Source organism: Lissotriton helveticus, chromosome 3_1 (assembly GCF_964261635.1).
Source record: "Lissotriton helveticus chromosome 3_1, aLisHel1.1, whole genome shotgun sequence".
In the NCBI taxonomy this organism is placed as follows: Eukaryota; Metazoa; Chordata; class Amphibia; order Caudata; family Salamandridae; genus Lissotriton; species Lissotriton helveticus.
Genome location: NC_136061.1, coordinates 357,069,093 through 357,093,498, shown reverse-complemented (window position 1 = coordinate 357,093,498; position 24,406 = coordinate 357,069,093). Strand labels below are relative to the sequence as shown.

The following is a 24,406-nucleotide window of genomic DNA, read 5'->3' as shown; positions in this document are numbered from 1 at the left end:
AAACAATATAGGGCAAGAGGGAGAAACTGAGTTTGGCTGTTTCTGCCAAAAAATGTTTCCATTTTTGATACCCGTTAAGGTCACCCTTGCATTCTCATGCTCGTAATTTGTGAGAAAAATGATCATGTGATCAATAGTCGAAACCTCTGTATAGTAAAGTATGAATAAGGGACTTGCCTGCACTTGTCCAGGTTGCCTACAGGTGTGCCCTTGATTCTGTGATTCAGAGTACTACTTTTGTTAACGAGCCTTTTCGAAATCAGATTAGCTTGTAAGGAAATGTCTTTGACACGTTAAAGGCGTACCTTGGTACTATAGCATACAAGTAAGGTGTCTACCCCATTCCACGATTAGTAATAAAGGGTCATGACCTGAAAGCACCAGGTCAGGTGTTTCAGGGCCAGCATTGAAACCCACCCTGGAAGTAGAGTGCAGTAATCCCCTCCTGCTGATGTACAGGAACCAGGGTCACAGGGGGAAGGCTGCCTGAATCCATCGCTTTGCACTCAGGAAAGTGACTTATTCTATTTTCAGGAGATAAATCAGCTCCCTTCAACCTTGGACCACAGGCTTCGAATCCGCTATAATAATATAATAACACACCTCCAGAGCACCACGAATGATCTTAAACATCAGAATGCTGAATTAGAAGATCGCAACAGAAGAGGTAATGTTCGCATCTTTGGTGTTCCGAAAAAGATGTGGAATCATGTGATTCCTTGAAGCTTGGATACCAACGGTCACAGGGACTAAATTCCATCACGGCCTCGAACTAGACAGGGCACACAGAATTCCAACGTTCATCACACCTGGAAAAAAAGGCCCTCGCCCTGTGAACCGCTCAGCTACCAACACGCTGAGGCCATCCTGCAATTCGCCAGGAAAATTCACCACATCACCTGGGAAGGTCATCGCATAGTCCTCACCCAAGACTACTCCAAAGAGACTATCGAAACGAGAAAAGGCTTCCTGTCTTTAAGAGATAAATTGAAAGCAAAAGACATTCAGTTCTCCTTCGCTGGCCTGTCAAAGTTTAAAATCATCGAGAATGGCAGAACACGCATCTTTTCGAGCCCTCAAGATCTTGCACACCACATAGAAGAACCACCTCCACAGACCATGGACCTATCTAGCGGCTCTTCCAACAAGCAAAAAACAGAGACTCATGACGCCACTACCCGCTGAACTGCTGATCTGAACTGTTGTACTGATCTGATGTTTCTTCGCTGAATCTTTGGGTTCCACTGGTATCTCAGTTTTCCAATACTTCTAATACTTCTGTGGTTAGAGGGTCAGATTGCCTATAATATTATTCTTTAGCCACACGATGTTACCAGTTCCTACAAGAAGTTGCCACATAGTCTAGGTGGCCACATGCCGCATGTTGACCATAGGTTGTAAATTAGTAACGTGTCATGCTACATTGTAAAGTTGTTTACGCCAGGCTGTGATGGGCCCCCTATAGGGCCAGTTATATCCAGGTTCTGTAGTCCTAGATAGTTGGCTCGCTCAACATTTGTTCAATTACTATTGTAGACCACCTATATGACCACTCTTTTGTATTGTATTCCGTGTTCTAAAATGTGCTTAAATTGCGCTTACAGCTTAGCACTATGCTAGAGTGACACATGTTTCACCATAAGTTAGAACATATTTGAAATGAGATCAACTAGTAAGTACGTGTTTCTCCTGTTGGGACATTACCCTTCTGTATTTTTCTGTGCTGCCTTTAGCCGGTACTGCTGTCGCAGCTCCTGAATTCGAGTTGCTTGGGGGGAGGAGGGTGGGAAGAGGGTGGGAAGAGAGGGATGGTAGGGATGGGGGGCAAGGCAATGAAAGTTTGGTCGTTTCCTTATTGTTTTTTATTGTTTCTATTTTCTCTTCTGCTTGTTGCTGCCCAGATCTCAAAAGTACTATCGTACGTGTCTTATTCAATATGATGTCTCTATTACGGTCACCACAGGCTCTTTATCATGGGTCGGTCGTTCCAGCTAATGGCCCACAGTCATGTAGCACAGACATCGTCTGCGTTCTACATTGATCCCAGCGTTTACACAGCAGCACTCATTATAAGCTAGCCACTTTCCCTGCAAAATCCTCCGTTTAGATGACTCAGGCCAAATCATTGGCAGATAGCATTAATATAGTTCCCTTAAACGTCAAGGGTCTTAATCACCCAGTAAAACATAGGAAAGTCTTTGATTATTTAGCAAAATCCAAGGGGACATCATCCTACTTCAAGAGACAAAACTGTCAAAAGAAGACACTGAATTAATTAAACATCATTGGATCTCGTACACCCTTTGTTCCCCAGCCGTCCACAAAGAGGGGGGGGGGGGTGATCACCCTAGTTTAAAAAAAATCTAACATTTTCATACTCTCACACACTCCAGACAACGATGGCAGACTGTTGGTTACAAACCTATTGAGATATGAAGATCCCATCCATGTGGTAAACATATACGGGCCGAATTCTGACGATCCTGAGTTCTGTGAATCTCTCTCATCAGCCATTGAGGGTATTCCCCATGATGAGCTTTTGATAGTTGGTGGGGACTTCAATCTTCCTCTAGACCCCCTTCTACATCGCCAATCCAAATGCGTATATCACCCCTCACGATCCCATGATATACTCAACCGCCTCTGTTCCAAGTTTAACTTACACGACTCCTGGCACCTACAACACCCTGACGGGAGAGATTACACATTCTATTCGGGTCCCCATATTTCTTACTCCAGAATTGATTACATACTAATCTCCAGCCCTTTTACACACCTTATAGAAGAAACGGACATAGCTCCCAAGCTGGTATCAGACCATTCCTGCATCAATACTAAACTTGCTGGTTCTATGGCGTTTTAATGATGACATCCTCTCAAACCCAGAAAACAAAAAACGCATAGAGAACGCCATTTGTGATTACATCACATTGAATGATATACCAGGCTCAGACATCTCTGTGGTGTGGGATGCACTAAAAGCCACAATTAGGGGCGTCATTATAGGCATCTGGGCACAGACAAACAAAAAAATGAATGCAGAACTAGAAACACTGGAGAGGGACATCAAAGCACTGGAAATCTCACATTCGGCTGATTTAAACAACAATTCCACCTTAGACCTACTCACTAAAAAGAAATACGAATATAATGCAATTATGAGCAATCGCGCTGGAGTATGGATAAATAAGTTCAAAGCTCTGAAACTATGTGAGGGTAACAAAGCAGGGAAATTGCTTGCGTCTTACCTCAAACATAAACAATTTAACATAGCTTCAATAAAGGACACCGCCAGCAACATCCATACCAAACAAAACAAAATCCTAGACACTTTCCAGTCCTTTTACGAAGACCTTTACAAGAACAAGATGACTTTCGACCCGGAGGCATGCACCAATTACCTAAGTTCATTAAACCTCCCGAGACTTTCTGACGAGGACAACTCCAAATTAGGATCCCCCTTCACGGACAAGGAAATCTCTTCCTCCATCAAATCCCTTAAGAGCAATAAAGCTCCGGGGCCTGATGGCTTCTCAGCCAGCTTCTATAAAGAGTTTGAAAGTATTCTCAACCCTGTCCTACTAAAACTGTTCCAGTCCTTTTCCGTAACAGGTGGTGCCTCCAAATCAATGAGTGAGGCCACCATAATGGTCATCCCGAAAGAGGGTAAAGACCCTCTTTTAACAAAAAAACTCCCACCCAATCTCGCTCATAAATTTAGACTGTAAAATATATGCAAAAACCCTAGCCAACAGACTCAATGCAATCCTTCCTAAACTAATTAGCAACTCCCAGGTGGGATTTCTTAAACACCGCATGTCCAAAGATAACATGAGATTACTTTGTCATGTTCTGGAAAAAGCAAAAATAACAGCCTCTCCCTCTGTTGCCATCACCTTGGACGCGGAAAAAGCGTTTGATAGGGTGTCGAGGCCCTTTTTAAAACAGTGTATGCAATCTTTTACCTGGGGAAGTCTTATATTGATATGGTAATGGCGCTTTACTCCTCCCCGTCCGCCAGGATCACCATAAATGGCTCCCTGTCAGATCCATTTTGCTTAGAACAAGGAACCAGACAGGGCTGCCCTCTTTCACCAGCTTTAATTCTCCTGGCCCTCTAACCCCTCACTGCGGATATAAAACGAAATTACGATATCATGGGCGTGGAGTTTGGTGACCCACAAATAAAATTGGCCGCATACGCGGATGACATCCTGGTGGTTACAGAACACCCTGAATCCTCCATCGAGGCTCTCATGGCCACCATAGATAATTATTCCCTCCTCTCCGGCTGCAAATTAAACCGAGATAAATCTGAGGTTAAACCCTTGAACATATACGGTACCAGAGACATGCTGCGAAACTCTGGCCTGTCCTGGTAGACCGGTTTTATTAAATATCTCGGAATTGAATATGGTACTACCCTTCTAGAAACCCTCCAACCCAATGAAAAAAACACCTTAGAGAAAATTAAATCGCAACTTGATGGATGGTCTCCTCGGTTCATAACTTGGTGGGGAAGAGTCAAGACCATCAAAATGATGATCTCCCCTCTTTTGAATTACCTCATCACGATGTTGCCCCTTACTTTATCCCCGGACTTTCACCACAAACTAGATGCCTTACTCACCAAATTTCTATGGAAAGGTAAAAGAGCAAGAATTAGCATAAAGGAACTCCGTCTGGACACATCTCTTGGAGGGATCAACTTAGCGGACTTCAAATTGTACCAAACTGCTTTTCTCGCCAAGCAGGGCTCTTACTGACTGTCGCCTCCTGCCGACAACAGCCCGTTTGGCTAGAAATAGAAAAAGCCCTTTTCAGAAAGATTGCCCCAGCGGCTGTTTTATCGGCTAATACGAACGCAACCTCTTGCTCGAAATCGATCTTCCATAACACAAAAATCGACCTGTTAAAAGTAAATAAACTCTTAGATGCCAGTATCAGACACTCTCGGTGGGAGTCGATCTGGCATAACCATTTTGTGTTATACAAGGGTAAACCATTACATAATGATATATGGATTAAAAAGGGTATTTTTTTCCCTCACCAATTATACAAGAAATCATACCACCTCACCTTCAAGGAACTTCAACCCAAATATAACCTTGCCCCAATTGAATTTTACAACTTCCTGAAGGTAAAGGCGGCGATCACTAAAGCACAATTCTCTGCTAGCCCTCCCTCTCTCAGGTCCTACTTCTCTAGATTAAACAGAATAGGCCACCAGGTGTCCTGGATTTATAAGCTCATACGCCCGCAACACTCCAATCTTAATAAACAAATCATACAATTTTGGGAATCACACTCCTCTTTCCCTATATCCGACGTAGACTGGGCCAAAACCTGAGAATCCACCATGCGACACAAAATCAGCCCTACTCTTTCCCAGACAAAATTCTGGCTGCTCCATAAAGCCTTCTGGACACCAGCACGTCTTTTCGCTCATAACATCAGAGATGATGCATTCTGTTGGAACTGCAAATGTGTTGACGGTGATCTTGGACACCTCATACTCCATTGTAAGTGCGTGATCCCCTACTGGGATAGAGTCTCCGAGATTCTCAAAAAGACCTTCTCTTTCTCTCTCCCCCCCCCCCCCCGAGAGAAATGTCCTACCTAGTCTTTGGTTTCCTCAAAGCCACGTCCCTTAACGACAATGATAGAGCTTTATTAGATTTACTCCTCATCGCTGCTGTGAAAGTTGTTCTGAATACCTGGAAAGACACCCGTAAATCCTCCTTTGCCTGCTGATTAAATTGGGTAATCAACCTTAGAGGTGCTGACAATATATCACTTCAACACTCACCAGGGCAACCACCTCGGAGACGATTGTGGGGCGCTCTTGACAACTATTTTAGCGCCCACAAACCACCTTGAATCACCAACACCCACCCCAGACTCTGGTCGCCTTCCCTTCATCTTAGTCCTGACCATGCTCCTCGTTCTACCTAACCGATTAACTAAACTTTCTAGACAGAAATTCCAATAGCCTGTGGACCAATCCACTGATACTACTGTTCCCACTGACATGTAATGTATATTCATTTTTATGATTTTCTTCATTATGTTTTGCTATCTTATGTTATGTTCCTGATTGTTTGTTTGTGTAGATTTGCTCCCATCCAATTGCCAATATGATGGGCACTATTTTAATTCCATGTACCTCAACCATTTACTTATGACTTCTATGCACTCAATGTATGTATTCAACATCTTTTTCCTTTTGTTTATTTTGAAACTACCAATAAAAACTTTTGAAATTTTTTTTTTTTAAACCCTCTACATGGAGAAGAACTGGAATGAAACTATTTAATATTTGCCCTTTAGGGGGGATATACTAGCCAATCAGATGAAAGTTAAATCCAAGGATTTCCAATGACCTGCAGAGACGAGATACTCATGGATCATCCTGAATTCATGTAGGTTTTGCCGCATGCAGGACTCCTTCTCAATGGAACTGACAATCATGTTCATCAGGATTTTTTACCCGTAGTTGAATTCCACTTTAGCTATAAATCACCCACACCATTAGTGATTGCTAGCGCTGCAACTATAAAAGGAGAAACCAGCTAAACCTAATATTGCCTATCTCCGTAGTGGCAAATCGGCAAGACATCAGAGACTGTTCGAGCTCAATTCAGAAACTGCATTTAGTAGAACCTTGAGAATCAGTACAGTAGTACTACTCTCATACTACAAAACACAAACCTATGTGTGGAGACCTCTACCTCTACTATTTCTCTGTTTAATGTGCGGAGATCTCCACCCAAGGAGGTATACGTTTAAGGTGTTATAACATCTATTCAGACCAACACATTGCCACCGCATATAGTGCTCTGGTCATATTTTTGGTTAAATATGCTAGAGGTTGCAAACAAGTCAACCTTGATACCTCTGTACTTATATATTATTATTGCAAAAAGAACAATTGATGGACAAAATACAGAACAATGTCATACATTCACCCCAGTACACAGATCTGGGCCTAAAACCTTCGTTTTCCTGCTCCCTATGCCATTCCAGTTTTGAACCCAGCCATTTGTAAATCAATCAATCAAAAGAGTCTTTATTTCGATTCACATATCATAAAAGACAATACATTAAAATAGATGAATTTTGACATTTCACTCATAAGACAGGTCTAATGCAGCAATAAAATCAATCAACAGGTTACTCCATCCATGTACACAATAATTTAGTCTAAAAGCAGAATAAAACTTTAAAAACATAGAAAATCCCACCCTATAATGCAATATGCATCTCAGAATTGATATGGCTAGATTAATATTTATACTAGTAAAAATAAAAAACTTTTATAACAGGCCTAGCTTATGTGTACGGATTGCCCACATCCATTGTAAAAATTTAGCAATGGCTATGGGTTCTGTGCAATCTATTTTTAGTATCCTTAGCGCCTCTTTGCCGGTTTTGATGCCCTTCAACAGGCAAATGGGCTTCAACCATGTGTCCCTCGGATGTTTGTACACTGGGCATATGAACAATGTATGTGATATGCTTTCCGGCTGTAACGGATAGAATGGGCATCGCGTGCTAGCCTTGGCGCGCCATTTGCCGGTAAATTAATTGACTGGGAGGGTACCCACCCTAAATTGGTGGTACCTCTTCCTATCGCAGGAAAGCGTAATAAAATCCCAGTACCCTTCATAAGCGTGGTCATGTTTGATCTCCAAGAAATCTCTTGTTAAAGAGGGTCTGGTTAAAATCCTAAAACGTTTTATGGAGACCATGTTCCAGTATAGCTCCTTAAAGGCCTTCCCAGGGGGGAAAATATTAGCTACGGGATTCTCCCACAGAGATTTTAATCCCATTGCATAATAGGTTGCCTTAGCCTCATTCATCCATGAAATTTTGCATGCACTGTCGGCATCTCTAACCTCCAGAAAAGCCTGAGTATGCGGAGAGAGCTCGGGGTGACCCACAGCCTCCTCCAGTAGGCCACAGGTCTATAACGTGCCACATTCTCAATGCGTTGGCATCCCAAATCATAATAGAGGGGCAATAGTGGCATAGATGGAGGGAGGCTAGTTATTCCCCTCACAAACTTGTTTTGGCCCTGAAGAGTCAGAGTGGAATGTACTCTGATGAAACACGTGGCGGCTGGTGTCTATGCAAATAAGCATTAAATCAACAAGAAAAGACGTGGCAACTGTTTGTCTTTCTCTTCTGAGGATTGGCATATTATATGTTGTAATAATATGTGTGCACAGGTCCTTGGTTTCTACTGTAGATGTTCGGAGTTCCAAACATTACTTAAGGGGTTGTGAGGGTCACCCCTTGCTTGTCAGCATAATATCACTTGATTTTCTGCCGGTACATTAGCCAGTTATCCTATAGAGCGCAATTACTCCCTTAACACTAAAGAACCCTTTTCTTTGGATAACACTCTCCCTTGCTGTCCCCAGCGTTCTTGTGCGAAGGTCGCATCATGGAGTTTAATTAGAAAAGCCATTAAATCAAGGGGGCATGCTCTGTTCGGCAAAAACACTCCACATCTTGGCACACGCCACTAAGTCGAATGCCGACTTAAGGTCTACGAATGCAGCATAGAGCGTGCCACCTCTAAGGATTACCACACGCCAGTAAATTAAAACAAATCTAAAAACCTGATCGATGGTGCTCGTATGTGAGCGGATCCAGGCTTGGATTCTGCTCAGCACGAGCCTAGCAGTCACCTTCTGGATACAATCAATTAGACTAATGGGCCTATATTTTCCGGGGTCTGAACGATCCCCCTTTTTAAAAATTGGGATGATCTCAGCACCCTTCCATGAGTCGGGTATAGGGGAACCTTTTGCAATGACATTAGCCAGGAACTGAATATAAGTCACCCACACTTCCTTATCGTGTAAAAACAGGTCGGCTGGTACACAGTCCAACCCGGGCGCTCTACCCCTCGGGACAGTGTTTAATGCTCTTTCGACCTCCAGCTTGGTGAAGTGTAAGGGTGCGATGTCTAAAGGGATGTTAGGGAGACCAAGGGACAGCTCAGAGTCTTGAACTGGGGAAGCAAACTGGGTTGTGAAATGAGTTACCCACAACTCGGGTGCTACATGATTAGATGGTGGTTCACTGGGCTTCCCCTTCCCCCGTTTGACCAGATTCCAAAATTCAACCATGTTCCTGTCTTTGCTGGCATGGTACAGCTCAATCCAGTACTGCTCATCCCATTCTCTTTTTGCTTTGTATTGCACTTTCTTATATTCCTCCCTCGCCTTTTTGATCTTATCCCTGTTTTTGGTTCTTATTGCCCTGGCTAATGCCTTATATGCGTTCCTACAGGATTTCCCATACCATGTTTCAACCCGTGGTTTGGCCCTATTCTTGGGATTTTGTAGTTTAGTTGTAAAAAAGCCCTTCAGCTTATTAAAAAGTTTGATATGGATGGATATAACTTTAGACTCCATTTCCTGGTGAGTAACACAGTTTTGGAGGTCAACTGTAGCCTCGGAGACAATCTCGCTCATAACAGCTAAATGATCCTCTTTATTGAGGTAGTTTCGACCATTTTACTCTCCTCATGTCGTTGCTAAGGTGCATTTCCGTATCTACTGAACTGACTTCTGGGGAGTAACTTCCTAGCAAGTGAAGAGACAATACCAGGGGATTGTGGTCGCTTTCCACCCTTTCCATAACGACCATATCCTTGAGGAAAGACCAATTTTCCTTACTAAAAAGTATATTGTCTATGCGACTACTTCTCAGTCCACTATTGAATGTGGAAGCGCCCTGCTTATGAGATTTCGTCCTCCCATTCGCTGCCCTTAACCCTTGTTCTAGACATAATACTTTGAGTTGTAATGCAGCTTTCGTCCACTTTTTAACGGGAGGTAGCGATAGTTGTGGGATATCCCAAGAAAGGTCTTCCTAAAGGGCAAGATCTACTTCATTGCTGTCTAGAGGTTCGAAACAGCAATTGAAGGTTCCCGCTACTAGAATGTTTCCCAATCCATTGTAGTAATCAAGATAGGAATCTAACAGGGCAACAATATCCGAAGCTTTATCCCCAGGCCTCCCTCTTGCATAGATATTAAAAATGAAGAGGTCCTTAAGCTCCGGGGTTTGGATTTTGATTATTAAAATGTCGCTACTCTCTGAATCCATCTGTTTGACTTTGTACCAGTCATCCTGTCTTACCCAAGCAATTAGGCCCCCCATTGGACTGCCCCGCTGGCTGGGAATAGCAGGCTTAAAAAAGTTTAGATAGCCTTGTCTAAACTTCGGCTCCACTAACCACGATTCCTGAAACATTATGACAGCATTATTGTCAATAAAGGAGAGCCAGTCTAATGACGTTCGTTTACTTTTTAGCCGGCAATATTCCATGAAACCAAGGACAACTTAATGTGACCAGGGCTAGGATTGCTGTTTTGATAAAGCCGATTAACACTAGGAGTTAAGTTGGAAGCAATTTTGCTTGGCACTGAGCACACGATGTGCTTTGTGACCTTACTTGCACGGTGAGCCACCCCTGCTTGATCCTCCCGGTTATTTGGGCCCTCAGATGCATTGGTTAATATTGGTATTGGGATCTCTTGACTACGGTTAGTTATGTTATGTTTGTAATATCTCTTGAGCCCTTGGGTGCGCTATCCCCATAGATATTAGAATCAGTTTTTAAATGTAGTCAGTCGTTTTCCTCCAATGTGCTAAGCACCTCAAATCTATTGGAGGTCAGGACTGCTCGGTTGTTAGGCCCTGACGAGTTCGAGATTGTCCTCTCCCTTGGAACCCTGGGATACATACCAGGTTGATAAAAGTAACCCAACGGGAGAACACTAATAGCCTCTATGCTAGGCCTAAAGGGGGCTGCCCGATCCAAGATACAGTGAACCATGTTTGGGGACCTAAAGCTTAAGACTACACAATCACCATCCAGACCTTTGTCAGAATGTCCTACCCATGCAAGCCTTCTCACTATCTTGAACTCTGCAAAGAGATGGTTCTCAAGCGCTGTCTTAGTATTCAAAAAGTGGAGGGCCTTATTCTTAAGTGAGGACCAATGTTTCTCTTCTCTAGGTTGGAGTTTCGGAACATTTGCTAGTATGATGGTGTGTGGAGTCGCCTCGGGTGGAAAGTGCAAGGAAATAGCTGCCGGCGAGGCCCCTCCCAATACCTGTAGTCTCCCTACTGGGCTTGGCCCCTCCCTTCCAGTCTGTACATGTAATGTAGAAAGGTTTGGGGGGGGATTACCGTGGAAGACGAACGACGGGCCCTATTAGCTCGTGGTGATCTAGGTGAGGTTCTCGTCTCGCTGATGGCTGAATTTTCAGTTTGACTATTTCCGAGAATAACGAGTCGGTCTTTAGATAAGTGCTTCTCAATGTTGCTCAGCCTCTGGTCAATTGCTTCGAATTTGGACTTAACGGGATTGATCAGGGTTAAAAGCTTAACTTCCAGTGGTTTTAAGAGTTCCTCTCGGGTCCTCAAGGGGTCAGGGTGTCCGTTCGCCAGAGCAGGTGGCACAAAGCTAACCTAGCCCCCCCCTTTGTGTTATCGGTGTCATGGATCGAATTTTGGACCCTCTCTCCCCAGAAGCTACATTCCTACTCTTTGCATGCTTTGAAACCTGACGGCTAGCTTTAGGGGCACTGCGCACTTTCCTTTTCTTTGTTTGATCGTTTCCTTTGGGAGCTTGTAATAACCTTTGCTGCCAGGTGCGCATGTTGGAAGGAGAGGGGGGGGGGGTCCAACAGGGGGTGTTTACCACTTGACAAGAATGGGAGGTACCCAACTGTGAGCTAGCTACCATCCCAGGCGAGGTTTGGGGGCTCATGGCTATACGAGCTGGAGACTCTGGCACTGGAACGTGCCCTACAAATGGATGTGATGGATCTAATGAAAGCCTCCGTTCTGTTAGCTCAATTTAGTGTATTAACACGGATTCTGCCCGTAAGTGAAAGGCATCTAGGGTCCCCACCACACCTGACCCTGCCCCCCCCCCCTACGTAGTGCTTTGCTCATAGCCTCAGAAATAGAATTTGTCAATTTGCAAGATAAGTAGCTAGCATTAATAACAACTCAATCTGTTAACAAGTCACTCCCTGCCAAGTGGGAGAAGAGCCCCCCCTTATGTCCAAAGTCAATTGCAACTGCTTACTTGGGTTCCAATAAAGGTGTTAGAGGGATGGCCCAGCCTCTATCGGCCGCTGACGGGCAGGCCTGCCCTTGGCCCAGGCTTTGCCCAGGCAGCGCCCGGGGCACGCCTGCGCGCGTCCCGCGCTGCGGGAGCCCTTACGCGGTTGTAAACCGCCTCCTGGTGCTTTCCCTGTGACGCTGGCAAGATGCGCCACACAGGGAACGCCGGGAAATGCTGTACGGATGGAGTCCGATGGCAGAAACAGCACTCGAGCGGCATAAGGCAGAGAAAGTGTTGTGGTCCCCTCCGCCCGCCAGCAACACCACCACAGTGGGAGGTAAGTTATGGCAGAAAGTAAGAGCAAATCAGTCTTGATTTGCATATGACCAAGTCTGAGCCTCTGGTGGCTTGGTGAGCAAAAGAATGATGGATTCAACTCAGATCCATGGACTGGGGGTGAATGTTTTGATTTGTTCTGCATTCCGTCCAATTGTATGTCTTTGTACTGCCGGTGTATTCAACTGTGTAGCCTTGGCCCGTGTCATAAATGTGCATGTAACTTGCATGATCGAGGTAACTATTAGCGGTTATACCACATATCTCTTGGACCTTTTTCAAGTGCTTGCCGATCTTTTTACCCAGCATCCCCCCACCCCCGCTGCCTGCCATGGCGGCAATCTGTGGGATAACCCCGGGCGCCAGAAGCTCGAGCTACGCCACTGCACCTCACACCTCAGTACGCCGTTGAATCAAGATTACAAATTGTAAGAAAAAACTTCAGGATTTTCCCCAAACAAGTATCGGCAGTGGGAAGGTAATGGAATTTATTCAAGGAAAATTCTCTGGCATGGATGAAACTTGTAGAATTTGTTGTGCAAACACTGATTTCGGCAGCCAATTCTCATTCCAAGGGTCCAAACCCTTAAGGGTGCAGTACTATACAGCCAGTCATCATGGCACTCTGCAGTACTAGTAATTCTGGGTAGGGTATCACTACGCTGATTTTCATGTAAGACTCATAATTTGCCAGTTAGTATTGACCTGGCCAACTGTTCTTTATTAATAATTCACCACAGTGATGCCAGGACAGTGCTAGGGTGATCCACTGGGTTTCTAGTGCTTTGAATCAGGCAGACTGAATGAGATGTGGATAAACTGATGAGGCGACGGGAACCTGCGCGCAATCTCTGAAGGAGTGTGTTCATGCACACTAAGATTTCTAAAGCGTGTAGAAGCAAAAAGCAGCAGTACAAAGGATTTAAGTAAATCGCTTGAAAGAATGGTAGACAAAATGCTGGCTAAATAACAAATAAAAATAAAAAGAAGAAGGGTGTCTGTAGGACACAAAGGTAAAAAAATACGCAGGAGTTTGAAGCAGGCGACTTTAGACTATACCAAGGTTTGAAAGGCAATGACAGTGCCAAGTTGATATGTGATAACGGGACAATGTGATATATACCATAATATAACATAAAACACTAATGTAACGCTGCTCGTGAAATAAAATACACCCTACACAATGTAGGATTATATTGAAACATAGAAGTTGAGACTACAATATATTGTGCAAGCTATCACACTAGGATATATATGACAGATAAGGCACAGCAACGCAAAAGAGTAGTTACAATCTGGGACAGCATGGCAGGGAGTGCCAACTGATATGACACTGTCTTACCTGATTGCGCGTAGCGGAGTATTCTGGATTTACGGGCAGGAAGGGCACAGCACTCCGTTCCGTCACCAGCGTGCTATGGTTCTGCGTGGTCAACCAGACTGAAGCAAGAGAGGAAACCAAGGTTAATGCAGATTTTCATGGAAGACAATGCCCACCCAATAGGTTCAAAATGAGCCAAAACTGAGACATGGGCACAACAAGGACAAGAGAGACAAATTCACCGATTTCTATGCACCTTTGTGTGTTTGATGGAAGAATGCATTTGGACGTCGGCCACTTCCACAGTATCTGCCTTTAAACACAAACCATCTCCAACCTCTTTTGATGTGACCGCCCTGATCCTCTCAGACGCGGCCGCTCCACACACTGCTCCCGACCCTGCCTGATTGCACGGTATCGTAGCGCTCTCAGCCTGACTGCATACCGCTACCCCGCCTTGCTCACTAACGCGCCTCTACAATATTTAGTTAATTACTCATTATTCAATTAAGATCGCAGCGCAAAACTGCCAGATTGCTGCTTATTTGTATTCTGCTTGGCTGAACATTTCATAGCGCTAGTTTGACAAAGTGCGCTTTTCAATTGTGCTGCGCTGCCTGCTGGTCTCTTTGGTGTCCGATTATTTCAATTGCTTTGCTTTGTTGATGTGTGTGCCCGCTTTGGCTCGCTGCCATTTTGTTGAGATTGTTGTGCCTACCTGACCGGATATCCGACCCGCACCCGCCTCCCAGCTGCCCCTCCCTCCCACTGATACAGTAAGCCCATCGCTCCCACGGCCTCGCTGTGACCGCCCTGATCCTTTCAGACGCGGCCGCTCCACACACTGCTCCCAACCCTGCTTGATTGCTCGGTATCGTAGCGCTCTCAGCCTGACTGCATTCCGCTAGCTCGCCTTGCTCACTAACGCGCCTCTACAATATTTAGTTAATTACTCATTATTCAATTAAGATCGCAGTGCAAAACTGCCAGATTGCTGCTTATTTGTATTCTGCTTGGCTGAACATTTCATAGCGCTAGTTTGACAAAGTGCGCTTTTCAGTTGTGCTGCGCTGCCTGCTGGTCTCTTTGGTGTCCGATTATTTCAATTGCTTTGCTTTGTTGATGTGTGTGCCCGCTTTGGCTCGCTGCCATTTTGTTGAGATTGTTGTGCCTACCTGACCGGATATCCGACCCGCACCCGCCTCCCAGCTGCCCCTCCCTCCCACTGATACAGTAAGCCCATCGCTCCCACGGCCTCGCTGTGACCGCCCTGATCCTCTCAGACGCGGCCGCTCCACACACTGCTCCCGACCCTGCCTGATTGCACGGTATCGTAGCGCTCTCAGCCTGACTGCATACCGCTACCCCGCCTTGCTCACTAACGCGCCTCTACAATATTTAGTTAATTACTCATTATTCAATTAAGATCGCAGCGCAAAACTGCCAGATTGCTGCTTATTTGTATTCTGCTTGGCTGAACATTTCATAGCGCTAGTTTGACAAAGTGCGCTTTTCAGTTGTGCTGCGCTGCCTGCTGGTCTCTTTGGTGTCCGATTATTTCAATTGCTTTGCTTTGTTGATGTGTGTGCCCGCTTTGGCTCGCTGCCATTTTGTTGAGGTTGTTGTGCCTACCTGACTGGATATCTGACCCGCACCCGCCTCCCAGCTGCCCCTCCCTCGCCCCTCCCCCCTCACTATCCACATATGACAGATGCTTTTGCGCACAGCGTTCACGCGCAGCGGTCGCGCCCCATGCGCGCCGAAGGTGCGCCAAAGGTAAGCCCGTCTACGCCCGTCCGCGCCTGGACCGCGCCCAGCGCCTGTCCCCCTGGTCCCCGCCGCACCCAACCCACTAGAGTCACATATGATACCGCAACTCTCCTCGCCCTCAACCCCGGACGCAGACCACAATGCTGTGTTGCCACCCAGGACGTACCCACTGCCCTTTCGCCTGCCTCTCTTGCATGTTTAACTGCTTCAGGACCCTCACCAAATCCACTCCCTCCGCACGCAGCACCATCTCTGACCGCCTGAAATGCATCCTGCTTAACACCCGCTCGGTCCACAGACACGCAACCGAACTCTGGGACCTACTCGACACTGCATCACCGGACATCGCCTTCCTTACTGAAACATGGATGAACACATCATCAGCACCCGACATCGCCATAGCCATACCGGACGCTTACAAGATTATCCGAAAAGACTGCACCAATCATACAGGAGGAGGCATCGCCATCATCCATAGGAACACCATCAAAATCACGACCAGCTCCGACGATAATCTTGCAACCGCCGAACATCTCCACTTTCAGATCCACACCGACCCTAGGACCACACTCAGAGGCACCCTCATTTACAGACCTCCAGGTGCCCGCACTCAATTCAGCGATAACATCACAGAATTCATCAGCCCACATGCCCTCGCCTCCGAGAACTACATTCTATTAGGAGACCTCAACTACCACCTTGAAAACAAACACGACAGCACCACCACCACCCTTCTGGACAACCTGGACAACCTCGGACTCAAACAACTTGTTAACACCCCCACCCATACACCCGGACACACGCTCGACCCTATCTTCACCTCCAGCAAGCACATCTCCTTCGACCACACTACAGCTCTCCACTGGACGGACCACAGCTGTGTGCACTTCAGCTACAAAACCACCCTGACCCACAACCGCCCACAACCTATTCCTCGGAGAAACTGGAACAAAATCACCTCCGACCAACTCCTCACTTCACTCAACCAAAACCCTCCCACCCTCTCTTTGGACCCAAACCAAGCAGCCACCAATCTCAAGCAATGGATCACCCACAGTGCCGACGAATTAGCACCCCTGAAAAAGCACCAGATCAAATCAGCCAGCAAAAAGGCTCCCTGGTTCAATGATGACCTAAAAAAATCCAAGAAGCGATGCCGCACCCTGGAGATAACATGGAGAAAAAACCCAACCACCGACAACATGACCACCCTCAAGGCAGCCACCCGCAAACACCACCAACTGATTCGATCCGCCAAGAAATCAGCATTCAAGGATCGTCTCGACAACAACACTCACAACAGCAAGGAACTTTTCAACATCGTCAAAGAATTCACTAACCCCACCGCAGCATCTAACGACATCACTCCCTCCCAAGACCTCTGCGATGCGTTATCCTCCTTCTTCTACAACAAAATTGCCGACATCCACAACAGCTTCGAGAATACTCCCAGCGATCAACACTCCCCTCCCCCCCCCAGACCCTACTCCGCCAACTAACATCCTTAGCGCCTGGAACCCAATCACCACTGAAGACACCATCCGCCTAATGAACTCAATCCACTCTGGCTCACCAACCGACCCCTGCCCCCACCACATCTTCAACAAAGCCGACTCCATCATCGCACCCCATCTCCGTGATGTCATCAACTGCTCGTTCAACTCTGCCACCTTCCCAGAAAGCTGGAAACATGCCGAACTCAGCGCCCTTTTGAAGAAACCCACAGCAGACCCTTCTGAACTTAAAAACTACCGACCCATATCCCTCCTCCCATTCCCGGACAAAGTCATTGAGAAAGCCGTCAACAGCCAGCTCGCCGCCTTCCTTGAATCCAACAACTCCCTCGACCCCTCTCAGTCCGGATTTCGGGCCAAACACAGCACCGAAACCGCCCTCATTGCAGCAACAGACGACATCCGAACACTACTGGACAACGGAGAAACAGTGGCCCTCATCCTACTCGACCTTTCAGCCGCTTTCGACACAGTCTGCCACAGCACCCTCATACAACGCCTCAGCAAAATCGGCATACAAGGCAAAGCCTTGGACTGGATCATCTCGTTCCTAGCTGGGAGAACTCAGAGAGTCCGACTTCCCCCATTCAACTCAGAGGCCACTGAAGTCATCTGTGGAGTCCCACAAGGATCTTCACTCAGTCCCACCCTCTTCAACGTCTACATGAGCCCACTCGCATCCATCACGCGCCAACACAACCTCAACATCATCTCTTACGCCGACGACACCCAATTAATCCTTTCCCTCACCAAAGACCCCAACACCGCCAAAACCAATCTGCATGAAGGCATGAAAGAAGTAGCCGAATGGATGAAACACAGCTGCCTAAAACTCAACTCAGACAAAACTGAGGTGCTCATCCTAGGATCTTCCCCCTCTGCCTGGGACGACTCTTGGTGGCCTTCCGCTCTGGGCACAGCACCCACAGACCACGCACGTAACCTTGGTTCATCCTAGACTCCTCTCTCTCGATGTCCAGACAAGTCAACACAGTTTCATCCTCCTGCTTCAACGTACTTCGCATTCTCAAAAAGATCTTCCGCTGGATCCCCCTCGAGACAAGAAAGACCGTCACCCACGCACTGGTCACTAGTCGACTGGTTTATGGTAACACACTATACGCCGGAATCACAGCAAAATTACAGAAAAAACTCCAACGCATCCAAAACGCACCAGCGAGACTCATACTGAACATCCCTCACCAAGATCACATCACCGGACACCTAAAAGACCTCCACTGGCTTCCCGTCAACAAGAGAATTACATTCAGTCTTCTCACCCACGCACACAAGGCCCTCCACAACCTAGGACCCGAATGCCTCAACACTCGACTGTCCTTCTACAAACCCACCTGCCAACTAAGATCGTCCAATCAAGCCCTCGCCGCAGTCCCGCGCATACGAAGGTCCACCATGGGAGGAAGATCCTTCTCCTTCCTGGCGGCCAAGACCTGGAACTCACTCCCCTCTCGCCTCACTCAAAACCACATCTCCTTCAGAAAAGAACTTAAAACCTGGCTATTCGACAAATAATGAACCCCTCCCCAAGCGCCTTGAGACCCTCTGGGTGAGTAGTGCGCTTTATAAATGCACGAACTTGAACTTGAACACGTACTTCATATATTCGAGGTAAGCTAGGGGACTGAGTCGAGATGGACTAAGGGGAAAGTGCTCGGAGAAGTTCGAACTGCTTCCATGAACCAAATTAATGGATCAGATTAAGTAATTCCTAAATTGATGATCATTAATCTGCATATTTCATACTCCTCTCTTTTCTTGTCAGCTCAGTCTTCTCACTTTATCCTTCAGCGCGTACTTTATGTTGTCTTCTCCAATTCAACATTCCCCACACACAAATCACCCACTGATCTGTAAGCACTGCATTCTCGCTTCCTTTGGTGCTGTTCAGATTTTGACAGCTCTGCATTTCCTTCGCACACTTTTATGACTTTTATGACCCACTGACGAGCCGTGTGAGCAACTCGCACTATCTTCAGCCTCAACTCCAATGTTCTCAATTGTGGTAGGTCAATTTCTGCTTTTTTTTTAAGAATAGTTGAAAAGTAGCTATTTTGCACAGCAGAAAGTGCTGCCCTGATAGTGCAGCTCAGGGCAAAAAACTAGGAATATCACAATGCAAACTTACTCAGACACCTAGAGATGACTCCATTCACAATATGTATTACACAAAACTCATACATGGTTTAGAAAAACAATCTAGAGAAACGCAACATCTGGAAAAAGCAAACAATCTTAGAAAATGCAAGAAGACATAAAACAAAGTTCAAGCTCCTTCAGCCTCCTCGGAGAGCTGAACGTCCACCTATAAGACCATGCTGACCCAAACATGGCCCCACTCCTCGAAGACCTAGGTAACCTCAGCCTCACCACCAAGACCCACACACTCCACCAGTCATCTCCTGGACCCAATTTGAACCACTTTCAACAACATCTCAGTCAACAAACCCATGCCCATCGCCTCAACCGATCACACCCTCATCACATTCACCATTCCAGTTCTGCACCGATTCAGAACTGCAACTGACATTCTAGCTCACTGAAATTTGAACATCCCAGAGGAAGACTGGAGAACCATACTCATTAGAACACCAGACTGAACACAACAGCAGCCTATCCATCTCCATCACCAACCTCAACAATTGGATCAATGTCTACACTGACATTAGTTCCCCTCAAGCCCAACAAAAACACAAGATCCAGACCACAAGTCAGCAGGTACATGGAGAAACTCAGGTTAGCGAAGTACCACTGCAAGCAACTGGAACACCATGGAGAATGAGCAAATACAATGCAGACAGGAACACCTTCAAATTTGCCCTGAGCTGTTACCACAGGCAAATCCAGAGCACAATTCTGCTCAGTTCCCAAACTGCACTGATGCCAGCACCAACAGCAGCAAAATGTTCTTCACCATTGTGAAAGATTTTACCTCTTCAGCGGCTGACTCCAACAGCATCACCCCTTCTCTGGACCTCTGCGACAAGCTCTCCGTTATTGTGCAGCAAGACACCACCATATATAACTTCGACCCTTAACCAGAGCCAACAGTCTTAGATACACGAATCTTCATTTTGGCGAAGGTTACCACTCGGACCACTGTCTCCAATGACAAAACCTACTCCACCATGTAGTCCATACTCTCTGGAGCCCGCTCGGAACTGTGCCTCCCCTCCCCCCATATCTTCAGCAAAGGACTATAACTGATGAGCATGCGCTCACCCAGATTCTAAATGTCTCCATCTCTTCTAGCACCTTTCCAGACATGAAAATACACCTCAGTTCTCCCCCTCCTGAAGTTGCCTTTTGCCGGCCCAATGACACTTGCCAACTACAAACCGACCTACAAGTTAAAGTACCAGGTTAAAGTTCTGGAAAAACTTATCATGCACCTCACCAACGATCTTAACAACCATCAACTCCTTGATATCACTCATTCCAGCTTTGCACCCGACCACAGCATGGAGACAGCACTAATCGTTGCCAAAGTCAATATCCGTATGATGTGGATAGAGGAGTAACAGCTGCTGTCATCGCCCTAGACCCCTCTGCGGCATTCAACATGTCAATCCACCTCATCCATTGCTTGCTTGGAATTGGAATTCAAGGACCCACTCTCTGCTGGGTATACTCCTTCCTTACTAGTAGGACACTGCCAGTCAGGTTGACCCCATACTCTTTAGATGCAAGCAACCTCATATGTGCTGTCCCACAGATGATCCTCATTAAGCCTGACCCCATTTACCATCTACAGGATCCCACTAGCAAGCATCAGCCACAACCACGACATTAAAGTCCTATTGTACGCCAACAATACCCAGCTTACACTTTTTCTCTCGGAGAAGACCTACAACAGATTGGTCATGATCTTCGGGAAGAACATATATTTAGGAGACTCCACCTAGTGGTCGGCTGAACTCTAACCCACCCCCAATAAAAACCTTGGGTTTGACCTCTTAAGTCAAAGCCATATCAACGTCCTGTTTTCACACCATGAAGAAAACCTTCAAATGTCTGTCAACCAGCACTTGCCAACCCGTCACACACACCCTAGTCACAAGCAAGCTGGCCTACTGTAACGTCTGCAACGCGGGAATCAGCAAAGAAGTCCCCAGACGACTTAAAACCATTCAGAGCGCGGCATACTCAATCTTCCACACCACACGCACATCACACTGCCACTCAGGGAGCTCCAGTGGCTCATCATGTGATGTCAAAGTGGCCGTGATCTGAGGGGCGCATACCCATTCATTTTTAATTTCACAAAAACAGTTCCCCAACTTTCTGTAACAAGATACCCATCCTAGAACAGTTAATTCCAACAGTAGAATTGTTTAAGCTGAAGTGGAGGGAGAAGGAGTCTCCTGTGCTGTGAAAACAAAGGAGGGGCAGACTGCTAAATAACCCTTCTTGCCAGGGTGCCTGCTAGACATGTAAATGTGTGCAACTGGTTAATCTGTAAATGTAAATGGTGCTTGCAATCCTGTATTGGATTTAATCGATGGAATCACTTGACGCTTCCTGATGAGACAGATTTATTATTTTTGAGTGGTACTGCAAGGGATCTACCAGCTGAACTATGAATTGTGTGCTTTTAATGAACAGTTATAAAAGAAAAAACACTATGTACAACGTGGATATTAATAAAATCTTTATTTTGGCAACACTTTTTTTACCTTAAAGCTTTTGCTCCTGTTGTAGCAGCCCAGATCATACTGGCTGTAATGAAAGTTTAAAATAATGCCTTACATATGCAAAGTGCTTTCTGTCACCGGCTGGCACCTCTTAACACTAACTACACACAACTCTCTATTCTCAACTGCACCAACCGTGATTCAGTTCTGTTGCACTCTGGTTACACACAGACCTCTACATTGGATAATAGAGGCTTCACAATGTGCGACAATACATTTCCTACTGATTAACTTAAATTTATTTTTCATTTAAGTTGGGCGTCATTTCATATGTAGTTACCGGAAGGTAAAAGACCAAAAAAGTTAAAATATTTTTTTCCACCCCTTTGATCCCGCTTCCACGCTCACCGACCCAGCCCCTGTGAACACAGCATCACAGTTCCCACACTTATTGGCACACATCGCATCCATACACAGAGCTGGAACCGGCTGTTGAGCCTTCTCCTACATTGCTCCTAAAGCCTGGGATGACCTGCCTGTGCACCTCAGAGCCGCTTCTTCTATTTTTGAGTTCCGCAAGAAGCGGATGGCCTCGCTGTTTTAATAGACCTAATCTCTAGCCCGAGGCCAGGCTAGTTTTGCACCGGCAACAGCGCCGGAATACCCGGCCGGATGGCAGTGTGCTTTACAATTACACATAACCACATGAAGTATAAACAGGGGTTGTACTGCTGACATGGATTACTTTACGGTTGTCAATCGATCAGTGCTTTTGCCTAGAAAGTTAAGGACATGACTACAGGGCCCAATATAGGGACCCGTTTCAATACGAGTTTCTAATTACTTCCGGGTCTGAGACCCATCAGAACCCGGCCCACTTGAAGCCCTGGGCTGCCCTGAGATGAAGAAAAGTGAACTGTGGCTATTGCAATAAATGCAGCACAGGAGTCTAAGACCTCGCCACCAGAGGGTGCTATGACGGTGTTTCCAAAGGGTCTGTACTTTAAATCACCCACTCGCGCTTCCCCTCCGTCACTCCACCCCCAGAGACACTCCCAGCACTCCCCTTTACGTGCCATTCCAAAAACACAAGCCCCACTCTCACCGGCCAGAAACATCTGCATGTAACATTACTCAGCCTTCCCTAGACGTAAATGTAACGCACAGCTGCGCTTTCCTTCGGCATCTGCATGGGTAATGCAACTTGAACACGCAACAGCTAGTTCCAGTCTGTCACGGACACACGCGCCTTTATTATATCCACACAGATGCTGGCTGGCCTTCCTCAAAACACAGGTCTGAAGGACAGTGTGGAGCGGGAGCAACAACTTTACATGCTTATACGTTAATCGAACCGAAAATAACCACGCCCGTCCTCGTCAAAAGGCCCGGCACATGCCACAAGTCACGCAGGTGAAATCAGAACACACGCGGTCGTCCTTTTTCGCAGTTTGGCTACAATGACATCAGAAGAATGTGTGTCGCCTCAAAATGCCGCTTACAGTTTCAGGATAAAAGGCAGGCGAGGTTACGATGCCCCCAGGGGTTAACCAACCGCTGCCAGCCAGACTAGTCTAAATAAACCCCCGCCTTCGCCCGACGGCCGCAAGCCCGTCACCGCCTCGCCGCTGCTGCTGCTCGCGGGTTTTAAGAACTTGCCTCCCCCAAGATGCCGAAAATTAGTCATGATTTCACAACTGCGTGGCAAAAGCGCACTGACAACAAAAAACGGCTGAGCAAAACACACACAAGTAGGAACACAAGCAAATTATATTGTAACTTACAATTTGCTTGTGTTAGTACTTAACTCGTCTCGCTTTCCGTGACCTCACACTCTCTGTGGAAAGCCTGAAGGAGGAAGAGGAGGGTGACAGAAGGATGAAGAGCGTTAAAAGAGACGGGATTGGACGCTTTTAACGGAGTATCCCTGATGATGGGAAAGTGATACAGACCATTCCAAAGAAAATAGCAAAGAACGCCAGGGGAGGGGACTGCGATGGAATTGAACTTGTGTGCAGAAGGAATAGGTACAAGACGCACCGAAACCCAGCATGGATGTCCTGGTGCAGTGATAAGATCAGACACACAGTCGGAATCGAACTTTCAGCGACAGGAATGGTTTCACCTTTCTCAGTTCAAAAAAGAGTTAACAGAGCACCCACCTTTAAACAGCGTGACTTGCTTAGGGGGAAGCGGGGGCATGGCTGCCAGGCCCGGACCGGCGCGAGTCAGCCCATCCTACCTGAGAATTCGACTCCTTTCCTGGTCCCAAAGTAAGCCCAGATGTCCAGTTATACGACGGGGAGAACATTTCGAGGTTCAAGCAATGGCCGGTTTGTCCTATAGCTGCTCCGAGATTTGGCCCCAATATCTCGCAGACACTTGGGAAGGCGTCCTGTGCACTGCGCCCCAGAACCTGTCCACAGGGGGAGTTCGGCTGAAGACGTTGCTGCAGGGACCCGCCAGCAGCCCCTCCAGAGAGGGTTTCACTGGCACGGCCCTAGGAGCTGCTACCGCCCTCCCCGCTCGGCTCCCGGCACTGGCGTCTGGCAGGGTTAGCGGCTGGAATGGAATGAGCGAGGGAGGAACCCTGAACGAGCTCCAGAGCCTGGAGGGGCGGTCCAGGCTCTCCCTGGCCAACTCGCAAGAAAACTAAGGCGGGGAAGCTGGGCGTAAGGAGAAGCTGGCAGACGGCGAGACAGAATCTTTAATC

The 24,406-nt window shown here is 46.6% G+C and overlaps 1 protein-coding gene across 10 annotated transcripts in view; it reads right to left on the bottom strand.

Moving 5' to 3' along the window:
- The window catches only part of GIT1 (GIT ArfGAP 1), a 534,945-nt gene that overhangs the window by 107,172 nt on the left and 403,367 nt on the right, over nucleotides 1–24,406 (bottom strand). For all 10 annotated transcript variants that reach the window (XM_078680041.1, XM_078680045.1, XM_078680044.1 and 7 more), the window contains exon 11: nucleotides 13,779–13,876. In XM_078680041.1, the coding sequence (XP_078536167.1) occupies nucleotides 13,779–13,876 (98 nt within the window). The remainder of the gene's footprint in view (nucleotides 1–13,778; nucleotides 13,877–24,406) is intronic.